This window comes from Ammospiza caudacuta, chromosome 28 (genome assembly GCF_027887145.1).
Source record: "Ammospiza caudacuta isolate bAmmCau1 chromosome 28, bAmmCau1.pri, whole genome shotgun sequence".
NCBI lineage: Eukaryota > Metazoa > Chordata > Aves > Passeriformes > Passerellidae > Ammospiza > Ammospiza caudacuta.
In genome coordinates this window covers 5,781,556-5,800,958 of record NC_080620.1, presented here as the reverse complement: position 1 = coordinate 5,800,958, position 19,403 = coordinate 5,781,556, and the positions used below count along the sequence as shown (strand labels likewise).

The 19,403-nt window shown below is 70.1% G+C and overlaps 2 protein-coding genes across 3 annotated transcripts; both read left to right on the top strand.

Annotated features, from left to right (window-relative positions):
- The first annotated feature begins 2,345 nt into the window (after positions 1-2,345).
- On the top strand, positions 2,346-3,929 carry JUND (JunD proto-oncogene, AP-1 transcription factor subunit). The gene has a single exon (XM_058821284.1). It carries the CDS (start codon positions 2,474-2,476, stop codon positions 3,416-3,418), a length of 945 nt encoding a protein of 314 aa, XP_058677267.1. The 5' UTR covers positions 2,346-2,473; the 3' UTR covers positions 3,419-3,929.
- Positions 3,930-11,682: 7,753 nt separating this feature from the next.
- Positions 11,683-18,276, top strand: PDE4C (phosphodiesterase 4C). 2 transcript variants are annotated; one of them, XM_058821282.1, is made up of 15 exons: positions 11,683-11,914; positions 13,391-13,579; positions 13,657-13,693; positions 13,796-13,860; positions 13,961-14,010; positions 14,596-14,708; positions 14,813-14,906; positions 15,320-15,498; positions 15,594-15,692; positions 15,763-15,927; positions 16,009-16,108; positions 16,190-16,344; positions 16,426-16,548; positions 16,721-16,903; positions 17,180-18,276. In XM_058821282.1, the coding sequence occupies exons 1-15, from the start codon at positions 11,778-11,780 to the stop codon at positions 17,603-17,605; spliced, it is 2,115 nt and encodes a 704-aa protein (XP_058677265.1). In that variant the 5' UTR covers positions 11,683-11,777; the 3' UTR covers positions 17,606-18,276. The 2 variants fall into 2 exon arrangements, with proteins under 2 accessions (XP_058677265.1, XP_058677264.1); XM_058821281.1 differs by having other exon boundaries at positions 17,108-18,276.
- The last annotated feature ends 1,127 nt before the right edge of the window (positions 18,277-19,403 follow it).

Below are 19,403 nucleotides of genomic sequence, written 5' to 3'. Positions count from 1 at the left end.
CCTGGTGGGGACAGCAGGAGCCCTGAGGATGCTCTGGTGGCCGTGGCCTTGCTCCAGGGTAAATCCAGGTGGCAGGACACCGAGGGCTCTGAGCGGCTTTGGGCACCCAGCAGCGGGGACGGTGGCACTGCCAGCACTGGTGCCACCAGCTCGGGCCGTCCCCGCGGCTCTGCGGGCGGAAGGGGTCACTGATTCACGCCCCTCATTAAACGCTCATTAGGGAAATTAAGCCGCCGGCATCGGGGTCTCGCTTTGGGGACAGGATGAGCAGCGGTGGTGGCAGAGGGGACACGGCAGGACAAGCCCCGGGTGCCGCTGCCCCGGCGGGGCTGTGCCGGTGTCCGGTTCGCGGCTCCCGTCCCTGGGCACCGGGAGGCCCCGGGGCCGGTCGGTTCCCCGGTGGAACCGTGAAAGCGCCGCCCGCCCAAGCCGGTTCTGCGTGCCCCGCTTTCCGTGGGGTGTCCCGGTGCCCGAGGTGTGTCCCCAGGCTGGGGACCCCGAACGGGGATGGGGACAGGGACAAGGGGAGGGTTTTGGCCTCGCTGTCCCTCGCCCGCCGGGTTTGGCCGGGACGGAAAGTCTGAACCTGCCGGTCCGGCCCGGCCGCGCCCCTAATGAGGGGTTGGGAGCGGAAAGGGGAACGGCGGCTTCACCGGCGAGGACACCGGGCCTGGCACCGCCACCGGCTCGGGACAGCGGGGCACACCGAGCCGTGTCCGCCCTGCTCTGTCCCTGCTGAGATGTAACAAACCGCGTTTATTCGGGCTTTAATTAACAGCAGCTGTTGGGAGGGGGGAAGGGAGATCGCAGTTGTTCTCTCAGTCGTGCCTCAGTTTCCCCAGCGCCAGCACCGCGTGTGCCAGCCCCGAGCGCTGTCCCGGGTGTCCCCCGTGTCCCCTGCCGCCAGGGCCGTGCTGTGCCGTGCCGTGCCGTGCCATACCGTCCCCGCGGGCAGCACGGACACACCGGGGCGGGAGCTCCCGGCACCGGCAGAACCGGGGCCCCGCGGTGTCCCCCGAGTCCCCCCACGCCCGCGGCGCTGACGCCGCTGATTTATCGCCGTCGTTAGCGCGGCCCGGGCAGCATCTGGCCGCAATTAGCGCGGGCTCGGCGTCACCCGCCCCGCTGTCCCGGGGCCCCGCGCGTGCCCGCGCTCCCGGCGGCGCGGGGGCCGCATCCTGCCCGGTGGGGGGGGGGGGGTTATCGGCGGCCACCGGCGCTGCCTCCCCCCGCGCCGGTGACGTCAAGCGCTGACGCCGATCCGCCCCCTCAGCCGCCCGCGGGCTTGGCCCGCCGTGACGTCCGCCGCCGCCGCCGTTAACTCCCTCCCCGGTGCCGCCCGCACCGGGCTCGTTGTGCCCCTGGCTGACCCGCGGTGCGGGGATGGTGGAACCCCCCCCCCCGGCTCCCCGGTGAACCGGAGGGAGCGGCTGTTCCCGGGTGAACCCCGGTGCCACGGGAGGTGTGGGGACATGCGGGAACGGTGCAGCCGCACAAACCCTGCCGTGCCAGCGGCCTGTCCCGGGCTGACCCCCACGGGCGGTGGCCTGGCTGTCCCCCGGGGTTCCCGTGAGGTCCCGTGGCGGTGCCTGGCCCGGTGTGCTCTTTTATTTATTTATTTATTTGTTTGTCGTGCCCTTTTTACAGCCGGGGTCCGGCTCGGTGCCAGTGCCCGGTACCAGTGCCTGAGTCAGTGCCCACTGCCCATGCCAGGGCCAGTTGTGGTGCCGGTACCGGGAGTCCAGTGCCAGGTGACCGGTTCCTGTGCCCGGTCCCAGTTGCCAATTCCCATGCCCGGTTCCCATTCCTACTCCCAGTGCCTGGTTTCCGTGCCCAGTTCCCGATTCCCAGTAGCCAGTTCCCGGTGCCCTGTGCCGTTCCCGTACCCGGTTCCCGGTGCCCCGCGCCCTGTTCCCAGTGCCTGTCCCGTTCCCGTGCCCAGTTCCCGTTCCCGGTGCCCTGTCCCGTTCCCGGTGCCCCGTCCCGTTCCCGTGCCCAGTTCCCGTTCCCGTGCCCGGTTCCCGCCCCTCCCTTTGTGCCCATCAGCCCCGGCGGGGCGCGCGCCGCGGGGCCACGTGACGGCCCCTCCCCCGCGCTGACGTCATCCCAGGGCCCCGCGCGCTGTTGTCCCGTTTACCCGCCGGTCGCCGCGGCGACGGGGCCGGGGCAGGGCCGGCACGGGGCGGGGCGCCGCCTCCGCGGGGACAAGGCCACGCCCCGTATGCAAACTAGGGCGGGCGAGGACGTCATCTGCAGCCAATGGGGACTCGACGCGGTGAGGTCACCGCGGCGGCGCCGCCTATTTAACGCGGCGCGGGGCGCGCGGCGGCGGCAGTGCCGTGTGCGCGCGCGCAGGAGCGGGGCCGCGGCCGGTGCGCACCGGGCGCCTCCCCCCGCCCTCCCCGCCCCGCGCTCGCCCCGGTCCTCCCCCCGCCCCGGCGCCGTTTCCCCCGCAGCCGGGCGGGGGAGGAGGATGGAAACACCCTTCTACCATGATGATGTGTTGAGCGGCCTCGGCAGCGGCTTCGCTCCGTCCTCCGGCAGCAACGGGCTCCTCCTGCCTTTCCCCGGCGGCAGCATGATGAAGAAGGACGCGCTCGGGATGGCCTTACCGGAACAGGTGGCGGCGGCGCTGAAAGCCCCCGGCGCGGCCAGCGGCGAGGCGGCGGGGCTGCTGGGCTCGGCCGAGCTGGGGCTGCTCAAGCTGGCGTCCCCGGAGCTGGAGCGGCTCATCATCCAGTCCAACGGGCTGGTCACCACCACCCCGACCAGCGGCCAGTTCCTCTACTCCAAAGCGGCGGCCTCCGAGGAGCAGGAGTTCGCCGAGGGTTTCGTCAAGGCGCTGGAGGACTTGCACAAGCAGAACCAGCTGGGCGGCGGCGCGGCGGGGAGCGGCGGCGGCGCGGGCGGCGGCGGCGGGGGAGGAAGCGGCGGCGCGGGCGAGCTGCCCGCCGCCGGGATGGCCCCGGAGCCGCCGGTCTACGCCAACCTCAGCACCTACCCGGCCGTCAGCTACGCCGCCGACCCCGGCCCGTTCGCGGCGCCGCCGCCGCGGCTGCCTCCGCCGCCGCCCCCGCCGCCGCTAAAGGACGAGCCGCAGATCGTGCCGGAGGTGCCGAGCTTCGGGGAGAGCCCCCCGCTGTCCCCCATCGACATGGACACGCAGGAGCGCATCAAGGCGGAACGGAAGCGGCTGAGGAACCGCATCGCCGCCTCCAAGTGCCGCAAGAGGAAGCTGGAGCGGATCTCCCGGCTGGAGGAGAAGGTGAAGAGCCTCAAGAGCCAGAACACGGAGCTCGCCTCCACCGCCAGCCTGCTCCGCGAGCAGGTCGCCCAGCTCAAGCAGAAGGTGCTCAGCCACGTCAACAGCGGCTGCCAGCTCCTGCCCCAGCACCAGCACCAGGTGCCGGCCTACTGACCCCGGGCGGGCCCCAGCCCGGGCACGGACCGAGGGGTCCCGGGGGAGCGCCCGCCCTGTCCCGGCCATGGACCGAGGGGAGCGGGGGAAGCGCTCATCGAGCCCCGGGAACGGACCGAGGGGTCCCGGGAACGGACTGAGGGGAGCGGGGCAAGCGCCCGCTCTGTCCCGGGAACGGACCGAGAGGACCGAGGGGTCCCGGGCACGGACTGAGGGGAGCGGGGGAAGCGCCCGCCTTAACCCGGGCACGGACTGAAGGGGTCCCGAGGAGAGGAAGAAGAGCGATGATCGCCCTCCATCTCCCCGGACACGGACCGAGGGCTCTGAGGGGAGAGAACCGGGACCGGCTCCGGACGGCGGGCCCCGAGCACGCCCCGCTGCCCGCGGAGGAGGGAGCGGCCGGGGGGGTTCCCCGCCGCGCACGGACTGAGAGGGGCTCGGGCCGCCCCCCCCGGGCCCCTCCGCGCCCCACACATTCCAGTGAGGTCCCAGTAAAGCCCCGCGACACGGAGAGTTGGCCTGTGGCTGTTTGCTGCGCCCGGGAAGGGACGGGAAGGGGCGGCGCGGGCAGGAAGTGGCGCGGCCGGTGCCATCTTGGGCTGGGGGGGAACGGCCCCGGGGGGATCGGGGAGTTCTGGGGGGCGATGGGGGAGTGAGACCCCTCAGGGCTGGCCAGGAGGCTCTGGGAGTCACTGGAGAGGGTGGAGGGCGAGGGGGCCCGTGGGGCTGTGGTTATTGGGGAGGGGGTGTTGTGGGGAGGGGGTGGTGAAGGCTTGGGGGGTTGCGGGGGTGTGGGGTTATTTGGGCTCTCTTGGGGGGGATATGGGGGTGTATTTTGGCTCCCCTGGGGCTGAAAGGTCCCCATGCGTGAGGAGGTGGGCGAGGGGACCCCAGTGCAGGTCCTGGCTGTGGCTCTGCCCTGCCGCACCCTCTCCGTGTTGGGGGGTTCACCAGCACCCCCCTGTCCGGGCCCCCGGGGGTCACCCCGATGCGCCCAGCGAGGCCGGGCCTGCCCTGCTCCTCCCCGGCTTCGGCAACAGCCTCGGGCTTCCCGGCACCGCTCAGGCTCCTCCCCGGCCTTCCCCACCTGCGGGGCCCCAGCCCGGGGAGAGCCGCACCGGGCCCGTGTCCTGGGGACGCTGCTCCGGCAGCTCCAGCAGTGGGATCTCCCCGGGAGCCGGCTGTGCGAGAGCGTGGGGTGCCTGGCTACCCTGCTCTGGGGGGCTCCCCGGGGACCCCATGCTCGGTGCCGTGCCCTGGAGGCCTCCCCGGGGATCGTTCAGCCCCGGGCCGTGCTCTGGGGGGCTCCCCGGGGACTCCACGCTCGGTGCCGTGCCGTGCCGTGCCGTGGGTGGCTCCCGGGACGCGGTGCCAGCCGGCTGCGGTTTCCCGGAGGAAGCGCCGTCCCGTCCCGTCCCGTCCCCGCCGCGCGGAAGCGGCGCCGTCCCGGCGCGGTTGAGCTGCTGCGCCCCGGATGTGCCGCTCGCTCCGGAGCGAGGACGGGCGGGGCAGCACCTGTCCGGCCCCGTGCCCTCAGTGCCCTGTGGCACCAGATCCCCGTGTCCCCAAATCCCCGCAGCCTCATGTCCCCGGTCCCATTGTCCCCGCATCGTGATGGTCCCTTTGTCCCCGCATTCCCACGGTTCAGCGTTCCGGTATCCCGATGCCGCCACTTTCCCAGATCCCTTTGTCCCCAGTCCCCACATCCCGGTGTCCCCACGTGCCCCGATCCCTTTGTGCCCGCTTCCCGGTGTCCGCACGTGCCCGCGGAGATCACGGCAGGGCTGGCTCCCGGTACCGGGGCCGTTTCCCGGTCCTGCCGTGGGAGGTGGGCGGGGGAAGCGGCCGGGATGGGGGGGGGGGGGGAATTGGGGGGGCTCTCCCGGTGCCCGCGGGGTCCCGGCGCTGCGGTGCCGCCCGGTACCGACAGGGGGCGCTCCCGCCGCCCACGGGGCGGGTAAAGGCGGCGGGAGCGGCACCGGCACCGGGCGGGATGGCCCGGGGTGCGCTCCGCCTGCTCTGCTGCGCCGCTGCCCTGCTCGCTGCCGCAGGTACCGGGCACGGGGAGGGTCCGCGCGGTCCCGGGGCACGGGGGAGAGGCGGCACCGGGGGCTGGGCGCTTCCCGGTACCGGCGGTGGGTGCGTCTGGGGCCTCTCCCCGCCCGGTTCCAGGTGCTTCGGGGAGGTCTCCACGTGTAGCGGTCTCCAGTGGGGCACTGGGGGGGTTCCGTGTCCCCTCCGGGGCTGGGCTCACCGGGGGGCTGCACTGGAGCGCCGTGCCCCTCCCGGACCACGGGCTGCCGAACCGGCTGCTCCTGGCACGGGTACCCTGGCACCGCATCAGCGCTCCCGGGGCAAAGGGCTCCCCGGTATCCCGGGCCACCGTGGGCCCCCGTTCCCAGCCTGGGCCCCCCATACCCTCCCCGCACCCCGAGGGGCCTCGCTCACCCATCCTGGCACACACGGGATCCGTGCCATCCTGGCACAGGGTGGCAGACGGTGACAGCCCATCCCAGCGAGGCTGGCAGCCGTGGGGACCCCCAGGCACGCTGTGCCCCTGGTGCTGGCCCTGCCACGGGGCATTTCTGCCCGGTGTCCCCCCGGGGCCAGCCTGGACTTGCTCCTCCTGTTGTGCAAACAAGGTTCGGGCAGATAAGGGGCACTGCCAGCGCTGCCAGGCAAACCTGCTCTGTCCCACGTGGCCACGGGAGAGTCCCTGCCACACCTGGCCCTGAGGGTGTCCCTGGCCCTGAGGGTGCCCGGTGGGTGCCACCAGGTCTGGGTCAGCACGTGTCCCCGTGCCCTGGCACTGCCACGCTGCCCTGCCTGTGCCCAGCAGTGCTGTGCCCGTGCCACCACAGCTCGGGGGGCTCGCTCTGATTCTGGGTTCTGGGGTTCGGTGCTGGCTCAGTCCCAGATTTCTGTGTGATCCAAACCAGCTGGGAATGATCCCTGTGAGGCCGGAGGTGGGGCAGGGGCTGCTGCCCTGCCAGGTCCTGCCAGGTCCTGCCTTGTGCTTGCTCAGCAGCTCCCTCCTCCTCCGAGGGCTGGCACCGATCCTGTCCCCACAGTGTCTCAGAACAGCTCAGGGACAGCCGTGCCACCATCTCTGTCCCCTACAGCCACCAGCCTGGGCACTCAGAGTGTGAATTCATCTGGGCCTGATTTGGGAGCAGCCCGTGCAGCTCCACCCAACCAAACCACAGCACCAACCCCACCCAGCACCTCGGGATCAACACCTCCATCATCTTCATCCAGCACCACCACACCTGAAACATCCAGTACCTTGGGATCAAAACCATCTCCATCATCTCCATCCAGCACCACCACACCTGAAACGTCCAGTACCTTGGGATCAAAACCATCTCCACCATCTCCATCCAGTAGCTCGGGATCAACACCTCCATCGTCTCCATCCAACACCACCACACCAACAACTCCATCCAACACCTCGAGATCAACACCTGCATTATCTCCATCCAACACCTCGAGATCAACACCATCTCCATCATCTTCTGCATCCAGCACCACCACACCAACTCCATCCAACACCTCGAGATCAACACCGCCTGTATCGTCTCCATCCAACACCACCACACCAACAACTCCAAGCAATGTTTCAAAATCAACACCTCCATTACCTCCATCCAACACCACCACAGCACCATCTTCAGCCAGGACACCCTCATCCAACGCCACCACAGCACCACCTCCATCCCACCCGAATGTGTCCAGACCCACAGAGCGTCCATCCAGCCCAGCCCCCTCCTCACCCAGCCCCTCTGGGCCCGCCTCTCCCCACACAGCCCCCGTGAGCACCAGCAGTGTCACCAGCAGTGTCACCAGCAGTGTCACCAGCAGCGTCACCAGCAGCTCCAGAGGGACAGCAGCCCCTGGGAGCTCCAGTGAGAGCCAGCCTGGGGGGCACTGGGGGGCTTGGGAATGGCCGTGGGCCCCCCTGGATCCCCCACTTGGGGCGGGTGCAGGTGCCACAATGAGCCCAGAGCCCCCCTGGCTGCTCCCCCCTCCTTGGGGGGGTTGTTGAGGGCTCCCCTTTTGTCCCCCAGTGCCAGGGGGGGTCAGGAGGGGACACAGGAGCTGTGCCAGCTCTGTGATGGGTGGGGTGGTGGCAGGTGGGTGGCTGGAGCCAGAATTGAGCCACCTCTTTCTCCGTGGCGCTTGGAGGCCGGGCATGAGTCTCAGTGGGGGGAAATAACGGGGTGCCAGGGGAATAACGGGGTGCCAGGGGGAAAAACATGGTGTCAGGGTGAAGAATGGAATGCCAGGAGGGAATAACGGGGTGCCAGGGGGAATAATGGAGTGGTAGGGGGGAATAACGGGATGCCAGGAGGAGAAATAACGGGGTGCCAGGGGGAATAACGGGATGCCAAGGGGAATGACAGGGTGCCAGGGGGAATAACGGGGTGCCCATCTCGCCCCACAGAGCAGCGCCCCACCGAGCTGAGCCCTGCCGTGGTCGCTGTGCTCTCCCTGGCCGTGTGCGTGCTGCTGGCGGCGGTGGCCGCGCTGCTGGTGCGGCGGGCCCGGCGCGGGACGCCCCCGTTCCAGCACCTGGATGAGGTGCCCATGGTGCGTGGGGGGATTTGGGGAGGGGGCAGCGGCTCCGGGCGCGGGCGCTCACCGCGCTCTCTTTCTCTTTTTCCCCAGAGCAAAGTGACCGAGGGGTCCCCTGTGCCCACCCCCAGCTGAGCCCCCGGTGCAGCCCCCGCGCTGCTCAATAAAGGAGCCGCTCCCGCCTCTGCCTTCCCGTCTGCCGTGTGCTCTGCAGCCCGCCCGGGAAACCCCCCGGTACCGGGGGATGCCCCGGCCGCTTTCGGGGTGTTCCCGGTGCGGCGGGGCGGGTACCGGGTGCGGGGGGCGCGTACCGGGGGTGCGGCGGTGCCGCCGGGGGTGCGGGGCCCGCGCAGCCCCCCCGGCGAGGTGCGACGGGAGGGAGGGAGCGAGCGGCCAGGCACGCACGTCGCTTTCCTTCTGCTCCGCTGCACTCGGCCGGGGCCGCGCTCGCCGCGAGGACCGGGCGCCGGTACGGGGCTGCGGGCGGGGCCGGGGGGCCGCGGCCGCCGGGGACCCCCGTGCCGGGCATCGGCGGGGCCGGGGGTGGGGATGAGGCCGCTGCCGGTGCCGGCGGATCCCGGGGGATCGGTGCGGGTGCGCCCCGGTGCTCGGGGGCGGTGGGCGGCGGGTGTCCGGGCCGGATCATTAACGTGCCACCGGTGGGTCCGTGACTTGGCGGGTGCTGCGGGCCGGGGGTCGCCCCCCGTGACCGCAAATCCTTGTCGCTGTCCCCACGCAGCCCACGGGAGCAGCGGGAGTGGGGCGGGGGGCTCCCGAAACCCGAGGTGGGGGCTGAGCCCGGCCGAGCCCCGGTGGCCGTAAATCACGGCGGGGAGGAGCCCGCGCGTCCCGGCCCCGCGGTGGCCCCGGGGTGTCCCCAGCCGCGGGAGGGGGGTCCCCGCCGCTGAGCCCCTCCCGGCCGCGGCACCGGAGCTCCCCCCGCAGGGACGGCGATGAGACGGAGCCGGACGGCGCTGCCCTTCCTCGGCGCGGAGGTGAGAGCGGCACCGGGGCCACCGGCGGGGCGAGGGGTGTCCCGGGGGGCGAGGGGTGTCCCCGGTATGAGCGTCCCAGCGCCGGGCCCCCGGGCAGCAATAACCGGGCTGGCGGCGCTGAGCGGGAGTTAATTATCCCCTTAATGGGCGGTTAATTATTATTCACCTCTGCGTAATTGCGCGCCGGCTCCGGGGGTTTTTCCGGCGGGGTCCCGGGGGAACTCAGGGGGGTCCTCTCCGGTGGCGGCGGGAGCGGGAGGAGGAGGATGAGGAGGGAGGGAGCCCCGGTGGCTCGGTGCGCTGCGGGCGGGCCCGCTCCCGGTGCCCCGGCTGTGCCTTTCCCGGTGCCCCCCGGCCCAGCTACCCCCGGTACCCCCGCCTGCAGCGCCGCACCGTGTCCGCCAGGGGGCGCCGGCGCGCTACCGGCGCTCGGTACCGGGGGGGGCGGGGGGCGCTGCCCGGGCGGGACCCCCGGGCCGGGATCAGCAGGGACCCCCCCCCCGGTGCCGCCCCCCGCGCCCCTCACCGCGGCTCCGTCTCCCGGCAGCGCTGCCGCGATCCCGCCGAGGCCGCCCCGTCGGGCCCGGGCCCGGGAACGGCGGTGGGCGCCGTGCGCCGGCGTTTCTCCGGGACCCCGCTGCTGCCGCCGCTGGGCTGCCGGTTGGCGGAGGCGGCCCGAGCCCCCGAGCCCGAGGCTGCCCGGGTGGTGTTCACCATCGAGGAGAGCGGCCCCAGCAGCGGCGATGAGTCCGAGCCCCCCCGGTAAGGGCGGCACGGGGAGCGGGGAGGCGATGCCCCGGTGGCACCGGGAGCGGGTTACCGGGCAGGGCGCGGCTGGCGGGGGACGCTCCCGGGTTCAGCACCGGCGGCCGGACAGCGGCACCGGGGCAGAGCACCCGGTGGGCTGGGGACCAACTCCTCTGTCACCGACCCCGCCGTGCCGGCCCCGGGATGTGCATTGTGATCCCCGTCCGTCCCTGCCACCCCCACCACCCATCCCTGTCCCCGTCCCGTGTCCCAGCCAGAGCCACCCCCGGCCTGGCCCTGCCCGAGGTGACCTCGCTCCCTCCCGCGGTGGCTCGGGCCCGGCCGTGCCGCTCCAGGGCTATTTTTGGGCCGTTCCCCCTGTCCCGTGCCTCTCCCAGCCCGGCTTGTGGGGACAGCGAGGAGCTGGCACAGCCGAGGGACACGGCTCTGGTGTCACTTGTCCTGCACAGACACGTGGGGACAGCGACACCGCGATAAGGACTGGCTGTCCTGGGCACGGGGACCGGCTGTGCTGCGGCCAGCCCAGCACGGGGGGCTCTTCCCTGTGTCCCACATCCCCTCATGTCCCTGTCCCACACCCCTCTGTGCTCATGTCCCCACGGACAAGCCAAGGTGACCCTTCCAGGGCCCCTTTCCCGTTGGTTTTGGGGTCCCCCTCTGGCAGGGGGCTCTGTCGCTGTCCCTCCTGGCTCCCTGCCACCTGCTGGGTATTTTTGTGGCCATCGGGAACAGCCGGGAGCCGCGTCCTGCTGCGTCGGGCTGGGCAGGTGCCACCTCCCACGGCCACCTCACAGCGGGTGCCCCACAGCGTCACTGCCACCAGCTGCACCTCACCCTGCTCGGGGGTGGCTCCAGGAGGGGACGGCACCACGGAGGGGCTGGGACACGGTGTGGGGTGGCTTTGGCTCTCACAGGTCCCTCGGTGGCACCGTGGCGCGTCCACAGCACGCAGCTGGGATGCTCCGAGCTCAGCTGTGTCCCTTGGTGGCACCGTGGCACTGCCACACCGCGTGTTGGGGATGCTCCAGAGTCACTTGTGTCCCTCCGTGGCACCATGGCACTGCCACACCGTGTGTCGGGGATGCTCCAGACTCAATTGTGTCCCTCAGTGTCACTGTGTCACAGCCACACTGTGTGTCAGGGATGCTCCAGACTCAGTGGCACCATGGCACTGCCACACTGCGAGTTCAGGATGCTCCAGACTCACTTGTGTCCCTCCGTGGCACCGTGTCACAGCCACGCCGTGTGTCGGGGATGCTCCGTGCTCAGCCATGTCCCTCAGTGTCACTGTGTCACAGCCACATTGCACGTCCAGGATGCTCCAGACTGAGCCATGTCCCTTGGTGGCACCATGGCACAGCCACACCGCGTGTTGGGGATGCTCCAGAGTCACTTGTGTCCCTCCGTGGCACCATGGCACAGCCACACCGCCTGTTGGGGATGCTCCAGAGTCACTTGTGTCCCTCCGTGGCACCATGGCACAGCCACACCGCCTGTTGGAGATGCTCCAGAGTCACTTGTGTCCCTCCGTGGCACCATGGCACTGCCACACCGTGTGTCGGGGATGCTCCAGACTCAATTATGTCTCTCAGTGTCACCGTGTCACAGCCACACCGCGCGTCAGGGAGGCTCCAGACTCACTTGTGTCCCTCGGTGGCACCGTGTCACACCACACTGGGACGCTCCGTGCTCAGCCGTGTCCCTCCGTGGCTCCCCGGGTGCTTCTCGGGCCGTTTTGCCGCGTCCCCGGGCAGAGCCCCCCTGCCCTTTCGGGAGCAGCGGCCGCCCCGGGGCCGGCAGGGTGGCCGGTGGCACCGGGCCAGCGAGGGGCCACGTGCCCGGCCCGCAGGCACACCGGGGGGGGCCCGGCTCCGTGCGCGGCCGCCGGAGCCAGACAGTTGTTTAATTTCCCAGGCGCGGGGCGGGAGGGGGATGGAAACTTTCCCGGGGCCGCCGGGGCCGGGACGGCCGCGCTCTTCCCGCTCCGCACCGGGGCCGAGCGGGGGTCCCTGAGCCGGGCCATGCTGCCCGCCGCGCCCCGCTCCCCGGGGGCTTCTCCGGCCACGTCCCCCCGCAATTCTCCCGTGCTCTTCAGGAAGCTCCTGATGAACCAGAGCATCCGCCTGCAGCGGCGCTTCACCGTGGCGCATCCCCTCTGGTAAGGGGGGCGCGCTGGAGGGGTGGCACCGGCCTGTGCTGCCGCCGGGTGAGGGGACGAGGCTCCCCCCGGGGCTGTGGCACGTCCTCGGGGCTGTGGGGACGCGGAGGGGACGGCGGTGTCCCCTCGTGGTCAGGGGGAGCGGGGCTGAGCGCGGACGCGCTGGTGGCAGGGACCCCGGAGGGGACAGAGGGGACTTTGCCCCCCAAATCAAGGCACCGGCGCAACCACCGCGGCTCCTCCGTGCCCTCCCCGCCTCGGAGCTCCGCGGGCTCGGTTTTGGGGCGCCGCGGGGCTCAGCACATCCCTCCTCGGCAGCCGCAGCCGCTGTTTATAGCGGCCCCCCCGGCACGGACACCGCTCCGAGGTCATTCACGCCCAAACCAGGGGGGTTCATCGGGCACCGACCCCGTGGCAGGGGCCCGAGTCCCCCGCGGTGGCACCGGGGTCAGGGTGGTGGCACGGGGCCGGGAACGGGCGCGGGGCCGTCGGAGGGACAATGCGGCTTTGTGCGGCCGGTACCATCGGGGATGGGCGGCCGAGGCACGAAAACAAGGGGCTGCGGGACGGCGTGACGCGGTGCCGGCTGGCACTGCCACCGCCGCCGCCGGGCACGGCCGCGCCACAGCCGCCGGGGCTGCCGGAGCGGGACGATGCTGCCGGGCGGCCGGTGCCCGTCCCGGAGGCACTCCTGCATCGGGTACGTGCTGGGACACGCCGGGGACGCGGCGGCACGGTGGCATCCGCGCTTCCCGGAGCTCTGGGGTGGTTTGGCGGCGGCGGTGGCGGTGGCGGTGCGGGAGGGGACAGGCGCGGGGCGGCCCTCGCTGCGTCCCTGCTGCGCGCAGCCTTTCCCATGACCCCGGGGCCGGCAGGGTGGCTGAGGCGGCCGGGCCGGCTCGGGGACACTGCGGGGTCACCATGGCTGTCCCCTGTGCCCCCCGGATGCGCACGGCTGCCAGGTGACTCCGGCTGGGGTGCCCTGGGCTGCCGCCAGCGCGTCCTCAGGGGCCGGGGCTTGGCTTCTGCGGCGGTTTCTGTCCTTCGGTGTCCCCTGGCTCTGTGCCGGGGCTGGGATATTGTCCCCTCCATGGGACACGGCTCCTCCACACGGGGCTGATGGAGGCTTTGGAGCACTCGGGGCCGTGGTGACAGGTAGGGCAGGGACAGGCAGGAGCCAGCCCTTCCTGGGGTCCCTGGAGCTGGGAGCTTCAGCGCAGTGGGTGCTGTCCCAGCCGGGTGACACGGGACAGCCTGGCTCTGCTGCTCAGTGTCCCAAGTGCCAGCTGAGAGGGTCCCTGTGCACCGAGCTGTGCCCGCTCTCAGCAGGTGCCAGCAGGGCCAGACTGGGCGCCGCTGTCACCGCAGGGTCACCAAGCTGGACACAGCGGGATGGTGGCACAGAGAGCCCACAAACCCGGCAGCATCCCCGGGGCCGAGGTGCCCGTGCCAGCCCCGTCCCCTCTCTCCCCACAGCTTTGACCTGGAGAATGGCCCCCCCGGGAGGGGCGCCCTGGACCCCCAGGCCAGCCCGGGCGCGGGGCTGGTCCTGCAGGGCTCCTTCTCGCACGGCCAGCGCCGCGAGTCCTTCCTGTACCGCTCCGACAGCGACTACGACCTGTCCCCCAAAGCCATGTCCCGCAACTCGTCCATCGCCAGCGACCTGTGAGTGCCCCCCAGCCCCATCCCCGGGACCCCCTTCCCTGCCCTGCCCGGGGCTCACGCTCGCTGTGCTCCCGCAGGCATGGAGAAGACATGATCGTCACCCCCTTTGCCCAGGTAGGTGCCAGGGGGACACAGAGGGCACAGAGCTGCAGCCAGCAGCGGGGTGGGGGTCCCGGGGGGGTCGCAGCCCGACCCCAGCCCCCTGTCGCCCCCCAGGTCCTGGCCAGCCTCCGCACCGTCCGCAGCAACCTGAGCCACCTGCAGGAGCGCGCTGGCATCAAGTGAGCGGGCAGGGTTGGGAGGGCGAGGATGTCACCGAGTGGGGACCCCGGCCCACCCCGCTCTGGGGGTCACAGCTGCTGAGCCCCCCGTGTTTAACAGGCGGGGATCGAGCAGCAGCCTGCCCTCGGGGAGCAAGGCCAGCCTCTCCGGTGAGTACCGGGGCAACGGTGGCGGGGAGGTTTTGGGCCGTGTCCCCGTGTCCCCAGGCTGTGTCCTGCCGTGCCCTGGGGGTGCAGCCGCCTCCCCCAAGCCGAGGCAGAGCTGCGGCTTTGCCCTTTGGGATCCATGTCTGGTTTTCGGCAGCTCCTCCCGCCCTCCGCGGCGGTGGAAAAGCTCCGGTTGACGTCAAACCTTCCATTAATAAAAGGCCGGCGGTGAGCGGGGCCCCGCGGGAGCCCGGCTGCCCCCGGGGCTGGCTGTCACCCCACGGGACAGCGTGGCACGCCGCGTGCCGGGGCTGCCGGGCCGTGGGGACATCGTGCCGGGGCTGAGCCCCGCTGCCCGGCCATGCCCGACCCCCGGTGCCCCCCTGTGCCCCCTCGGGGGCTGCTGGGACAGGCTGAGCCCCGCTGCCCAGCCATGCCCGACCCCCGGTGCCCCCCGTGCCCCGTTTGGGGGGTGCTGGGACCCCCCAGCCTGGCCAGCCCCCGGGTTTGGGGTGGCACCAGCTCCCCCATGCCGGGTGGCCGCGCTGCTGGCGAGTCCCTTGCCAAGCTGGCGGGTGCCCCCAGCAGAAGATGCCCACCAGAAGCTCTCGAGGGAGACGCTGGAGGAGCTGGATTGGTGCTTGGACCAGCTGGAGACGCTGCAGACCAGGCACTCGGTCAGCGAGATGGCCTCCAACAAGGTGAGGGACCTTTCCATGGTCACCCTGGTGGGCGTGGGGACCCCAGAGCCCCCCGGGATGTCCTGCCAGCCCCCCACGCCCCTGACCCTGCCACCCACCCGCAGTTCAAGCGGATGCTGAACCGGGAGCTGTCGCACCTGTCGGAGACCAGCCGCTCGGGGAACCAGGTGTCCGAGTACATCTCCAGCACCTTCCTGGGTGAGGAACCCACCCCAGGGTCACCTCCTGCTGGCAGCAGGGTGGGCTTTGTGTCCCCAGAGAGCTGGGGTGCCCACGGGGATGATGCCAGCAGAGGGTCCCACTTTCTTCTTGTGGAGGAATGGAATGGGGGGACCAGGGGCGTTTTCCTGGCTGTCCCAGTGGGATTTGTCCCACAAACGTCACAGCATTGTCCTGGCTGGAAGTGCTGGCTCATACTGGTGCATACTGGTGCATTGGGGGTGTTTGGGCTACGAGGAGTGTTCAGGGGTCCTCTGGCAGATGTATGGCCTGTGGGTGGGGGTGAAGGAAAGTTCTGCGTCCCCAAATTGTCACAGTGTGACCCGTGCCTGTCCTCGGTGTCACCCGGGGGGGTGCCGGCAGTGACACTTGGCCTGCCCGTGCCACCCCAGACAAGCAGCACGAGGTGGAGATCCCCTCGGCGCTGGCGAAGGACAAGGAGAAGGAGCGGAGGAAGCGGCCCATGTCCCAGATCAGCGGCGTCAGGAAGCTCAAGCACAGCTCCAGCCTGGCGGCCGCCGGCATCCCGCGCTTCGGGGTGCGCACGGAGCACGAGGCGCTGCTGGCCAAGGTGGGGACGTGGGGACGGCCCTGGCAGGGGTGACCCCCCGAACGAGGGGTCCCCAGCAGCAGCCCCCCATGGATCTCTGTCCCTCTGCTGCCCAGGAGCTGGAGGACACCAACAAGTGGGGGCTGGACGTGTTCAAAGTGGCCGAGTACTCGGGGAACCGCCCGCTGACCGTCATCATGTACAGCATCTTCCAGGTGAGCATCACACCGCGGTGTCCCTGTCCCTGTGCCCGCACGGGGACGAGCCACCTGCGCCTCCCCGCAGGAGCGGGACCTGATGAAGACCTTCCGCATCCCCGTCAACACCTTCATCACCTACATGCTGACGCTGGAGGATCACTACCACGCCGACGTGGCCTACCACAACAGCCTGCACGCCGCCGACGTGGCGCAGTCCACGCACGTCCTGCTCTCCACACCTGCCCTGGAGGTGATTCCCGGTCACCTGAGGCCACCAGGTGTGCCTGGCCGGGCTGGCACGTGTGCCCAATGCTGTTCCCACCATTCCTAGGCCGTCTTCACGGACCTGGAGATCCTGGCTGCCATCTTTGCCAGCGCCATCCATGACGTTGACCACCCCGGGGTCTCCAACCAGTTCCTCATCAACACCAGTGAGCTGGGGCTCAGGGATGGACCTGGGGGATATTGGGGGACCCCAGGGTCACCCCAGAGTGACCAGTGCTGTCTCACAGACTCAGAGCTGGCCCTGATGTACAATGACGCCTCGGTGCTGGAGAATCACCACCTGGCTGTGGGCTTCAAGCTCCTGCAGGAGGAGAACTGTGACATCTTCCAGAACCTGAGCAGGAAGCAGAGGCAGACGCTCCGTAAAATGGTCATCGACATGGTATGGGGGGCTGCACCTGCCCAGGGTGGGGTCTGGGCTGGGGGACCAGGCTGGGACCCCTTCCCACCTCTCCCTGCCCAGGTGCTGGCCACGGACATGTCCAAGCACATGAACCTGCTGGCGGATCTGAAGACCATGGTGGAGACCAAGAAGGTGACCAGCCTGGGCGTGCTGCTGCTGGACAACTACTCCGACCGGATCCAGGTGGGGACACACCTGGGCAATCCTTCCCAACGCTGCAGGTGCCCATCCTCTGGCCTGCTGGGATGTCCCATTTGGTGCCACCACCATCCCAAACCATCAAGGGGGCCAAGCGGGTTCGTGGCCCAGTGCGGGTGGCCCTGGGGGACAGAGGACACGCTGTCCATGCCCGCAGGTCCTGCAGAACATGGTGCACTGCGCCGACCTCAGCAACCCCACGAAGCCTCTGGAGCTGTACCGGCAGTGGACCGACCGCATCATGGTGGAGTTCTTCCACCAGGGGGACCGGGAGCGGGAGAAGGGCATGGAGATCAGCCCCATGTGCGACAAGCACACCGCCTCCGTGGAGAAATCCCAGGTGGGACACACCTGGGGACATGGGGACACACCTGGGGACATGGGGGGTACAGGGAGATCAGCCCCGTGTGCGACAAGCACACCGCCTCCGTGGAGAAATCCCAGGTGGGACACACCTGGGGACACACCTGGGGACACAGGGACACACCTGGGGACAGGGCAGGTGCCAGGCCCGGGCAGGGGGCTCAGCTGTGCCTCCCCCCAGGTGGGATTCATCGACTTCATCGCCCACCCGCTGTGGGAGACCTGGGCCGACCTGGTGCACCCCGACGCGCAGGAGCTGCTGGACACGCTGGAGGACAACCGCGAGTGGTACCAGAGCATGATCCCGCGCAGCCCCTCTCCTCCTCGCGAGGCGCCCGCCGCGTCCCCCGCCAACGCCGACAAGTTCCAGTTCGAGCTGACGCTGGAGGAGGAGGAAGAGGAGGAGGAGGAGGGTGAGTCGGACACGGAGCCGGAGGGCGCCGAGAGCCCCCTGGACGAGGACAACAGCGGCTCCAAGACGCCGGGCACGGATGACTCGGAGGCTGCCGACACCAAGCGCCCGTGCCCCGGCCCCGGGGACGTGGACAACCGGCGGGCGCTGCAGGGGACGCCGCCCGAGGACGGGGGCAGCGGGGGCTCCGTGCCAGGGCCCGAGGGCAGCCAGGGGCTGTGCCTGGACACGGAGGGCAACGTCACATTCCTGTCCCTGGGCACGTAGCGGCACCGGCCCGGGGGACGTGGGACTGGGCACTGCCCTGAGCAGGGCTGGGGACACTGGGGAGCACTGGCACTGCAGGGACTCGGGGGCACCCAGGATGTGTCCCCGTCTGGGAGCTGGGCAGGTCCTGACAGGTATGAGGATGCTGCTGGCCTTGTCCTGGGACAGGTCCCTGTCCCTTCACACAGGGCGTGGGACAGCCCAGCCTGTGCCCAGCCCAGCCCTGAGGCCATCACACCCCACAGGGCTGCAGGAAGGAGCATTCCAGCACTTTCCAGGTGTGCCCTGGCAGGACGGCAGCCCCGTGGTGGCACCAGGTGGGCAGAGGTTGTGCTGGTGACCCCCCCAAACACGAGGCACCCCCAGGCACGGGCACGGCTCAGTGGTTTATTTATTTGGGGGAATAAGTTCACTTTTTAAAGCCTTTTGTAGCTCACTTTTTACTATGAGCCTCCCGAGGCTCACACACATTTTCGGGGCAGAAAGATACAATTTTTTGGGGGAGGAAATTTCCATTTCTGCTCTGTCATCACTCCAAACGCAATTTGTACTTCACACTTCGGACCCTGGCGGGTGCCGCCACCACCCCTCACCCCCATCTCCGTTATCCTGCCTGGGGCAGGGTCCTTTGGGATTCTTCCTTCACCTTCCAGAGATTAAACCCGGTTTGTTCCACCCTTAACCTGAGCCTCTGTGTGTCACGGGAGCCGCGGGCAATGTCCCCAGGGACTGCCGTGGTTGGCGGCCCCGTCTCCCGCCGGGCACCGGGCAGGGCCCGGCTGCGCGCTGGAACAAAAGGCAGCTCCTCCCTGGAAACGCCGATCCATCACTGGCAAACACGACCTGCTAAGGTAAATATTTAATCGCCGGCTTGGCGCGGCGCGGAGGCCGCTCCCGGCCCTTCCGCATTGCTGCCCACGGTGATTTATCCCCACGAACGCGGCCCCACCCGGGGCACTGCCCCGGCACGTGGGGCCCTCGCCCCCTGCCTGCCCTGGCAGCAGTGGAACCTCGGCTGTTGATGGTTTTTCGCCCGCCCAGCCTTCTCCAGGGTTCTGGGAGTGCCGGGTTCTGCAGGGGTGGTGGCAGCTCGGTGCCATCGCTGTGGGTGCTGGATGTCCCCCTGCGTCTGCAGGTAGGGACAGGCTGAGGCTCCGTGCTCTCAAATGCCTCAAATCCAGATCCAGCACACATCTGGAGCGGGGCAGGTGGAAAAAGCCCTTTTTATCCCTGTTTCTGGCTGGGGGGCTGCAGCACGAGGAGAGCAGCGGGGCTGTTGGCTGGGGAAGGTGAAGGAAAATGGGCACGGCAGCCTGGATTCAGCCATGAGCCTGGATCTGTCCCTAGCTCTGGCTCCATCTCTAATTCTGGCTCCATCTCTGAGTCTGGATCCATCCCTAATTCTGGATCCATCCCTGAGCCTGGATCCATCCCTAATTCTGGAACCATCCCACAGCTGGTTCCACCCCTGGCCCCGTGTCCATCACCATGGCTGGCTCCATCCCTAATTCTGGTTCCATCCCTAATTAATTCTGGATCCATCCTACAGCTGGTTCCATCCCCATCGATGGGTCCATCCCATGGTTCCATCCCTGCTCGCCCACCCCATCCCGTGCCACCCATCCCGTGCCACCCCACCGTCCCTGAGGGCCGTGCTCCACATCCCCGCTGCCCACCCGTGCCCACCGCATCCGGCTCGGTCCTGCCGGGGCTGTGGGTGCGGGATGAGCCTGGGCAGGGGCCAGGAGCTGCACGGGCACGGAGGGCACGGAGAGCACGGAGCCCCCGGGCGGGGCAG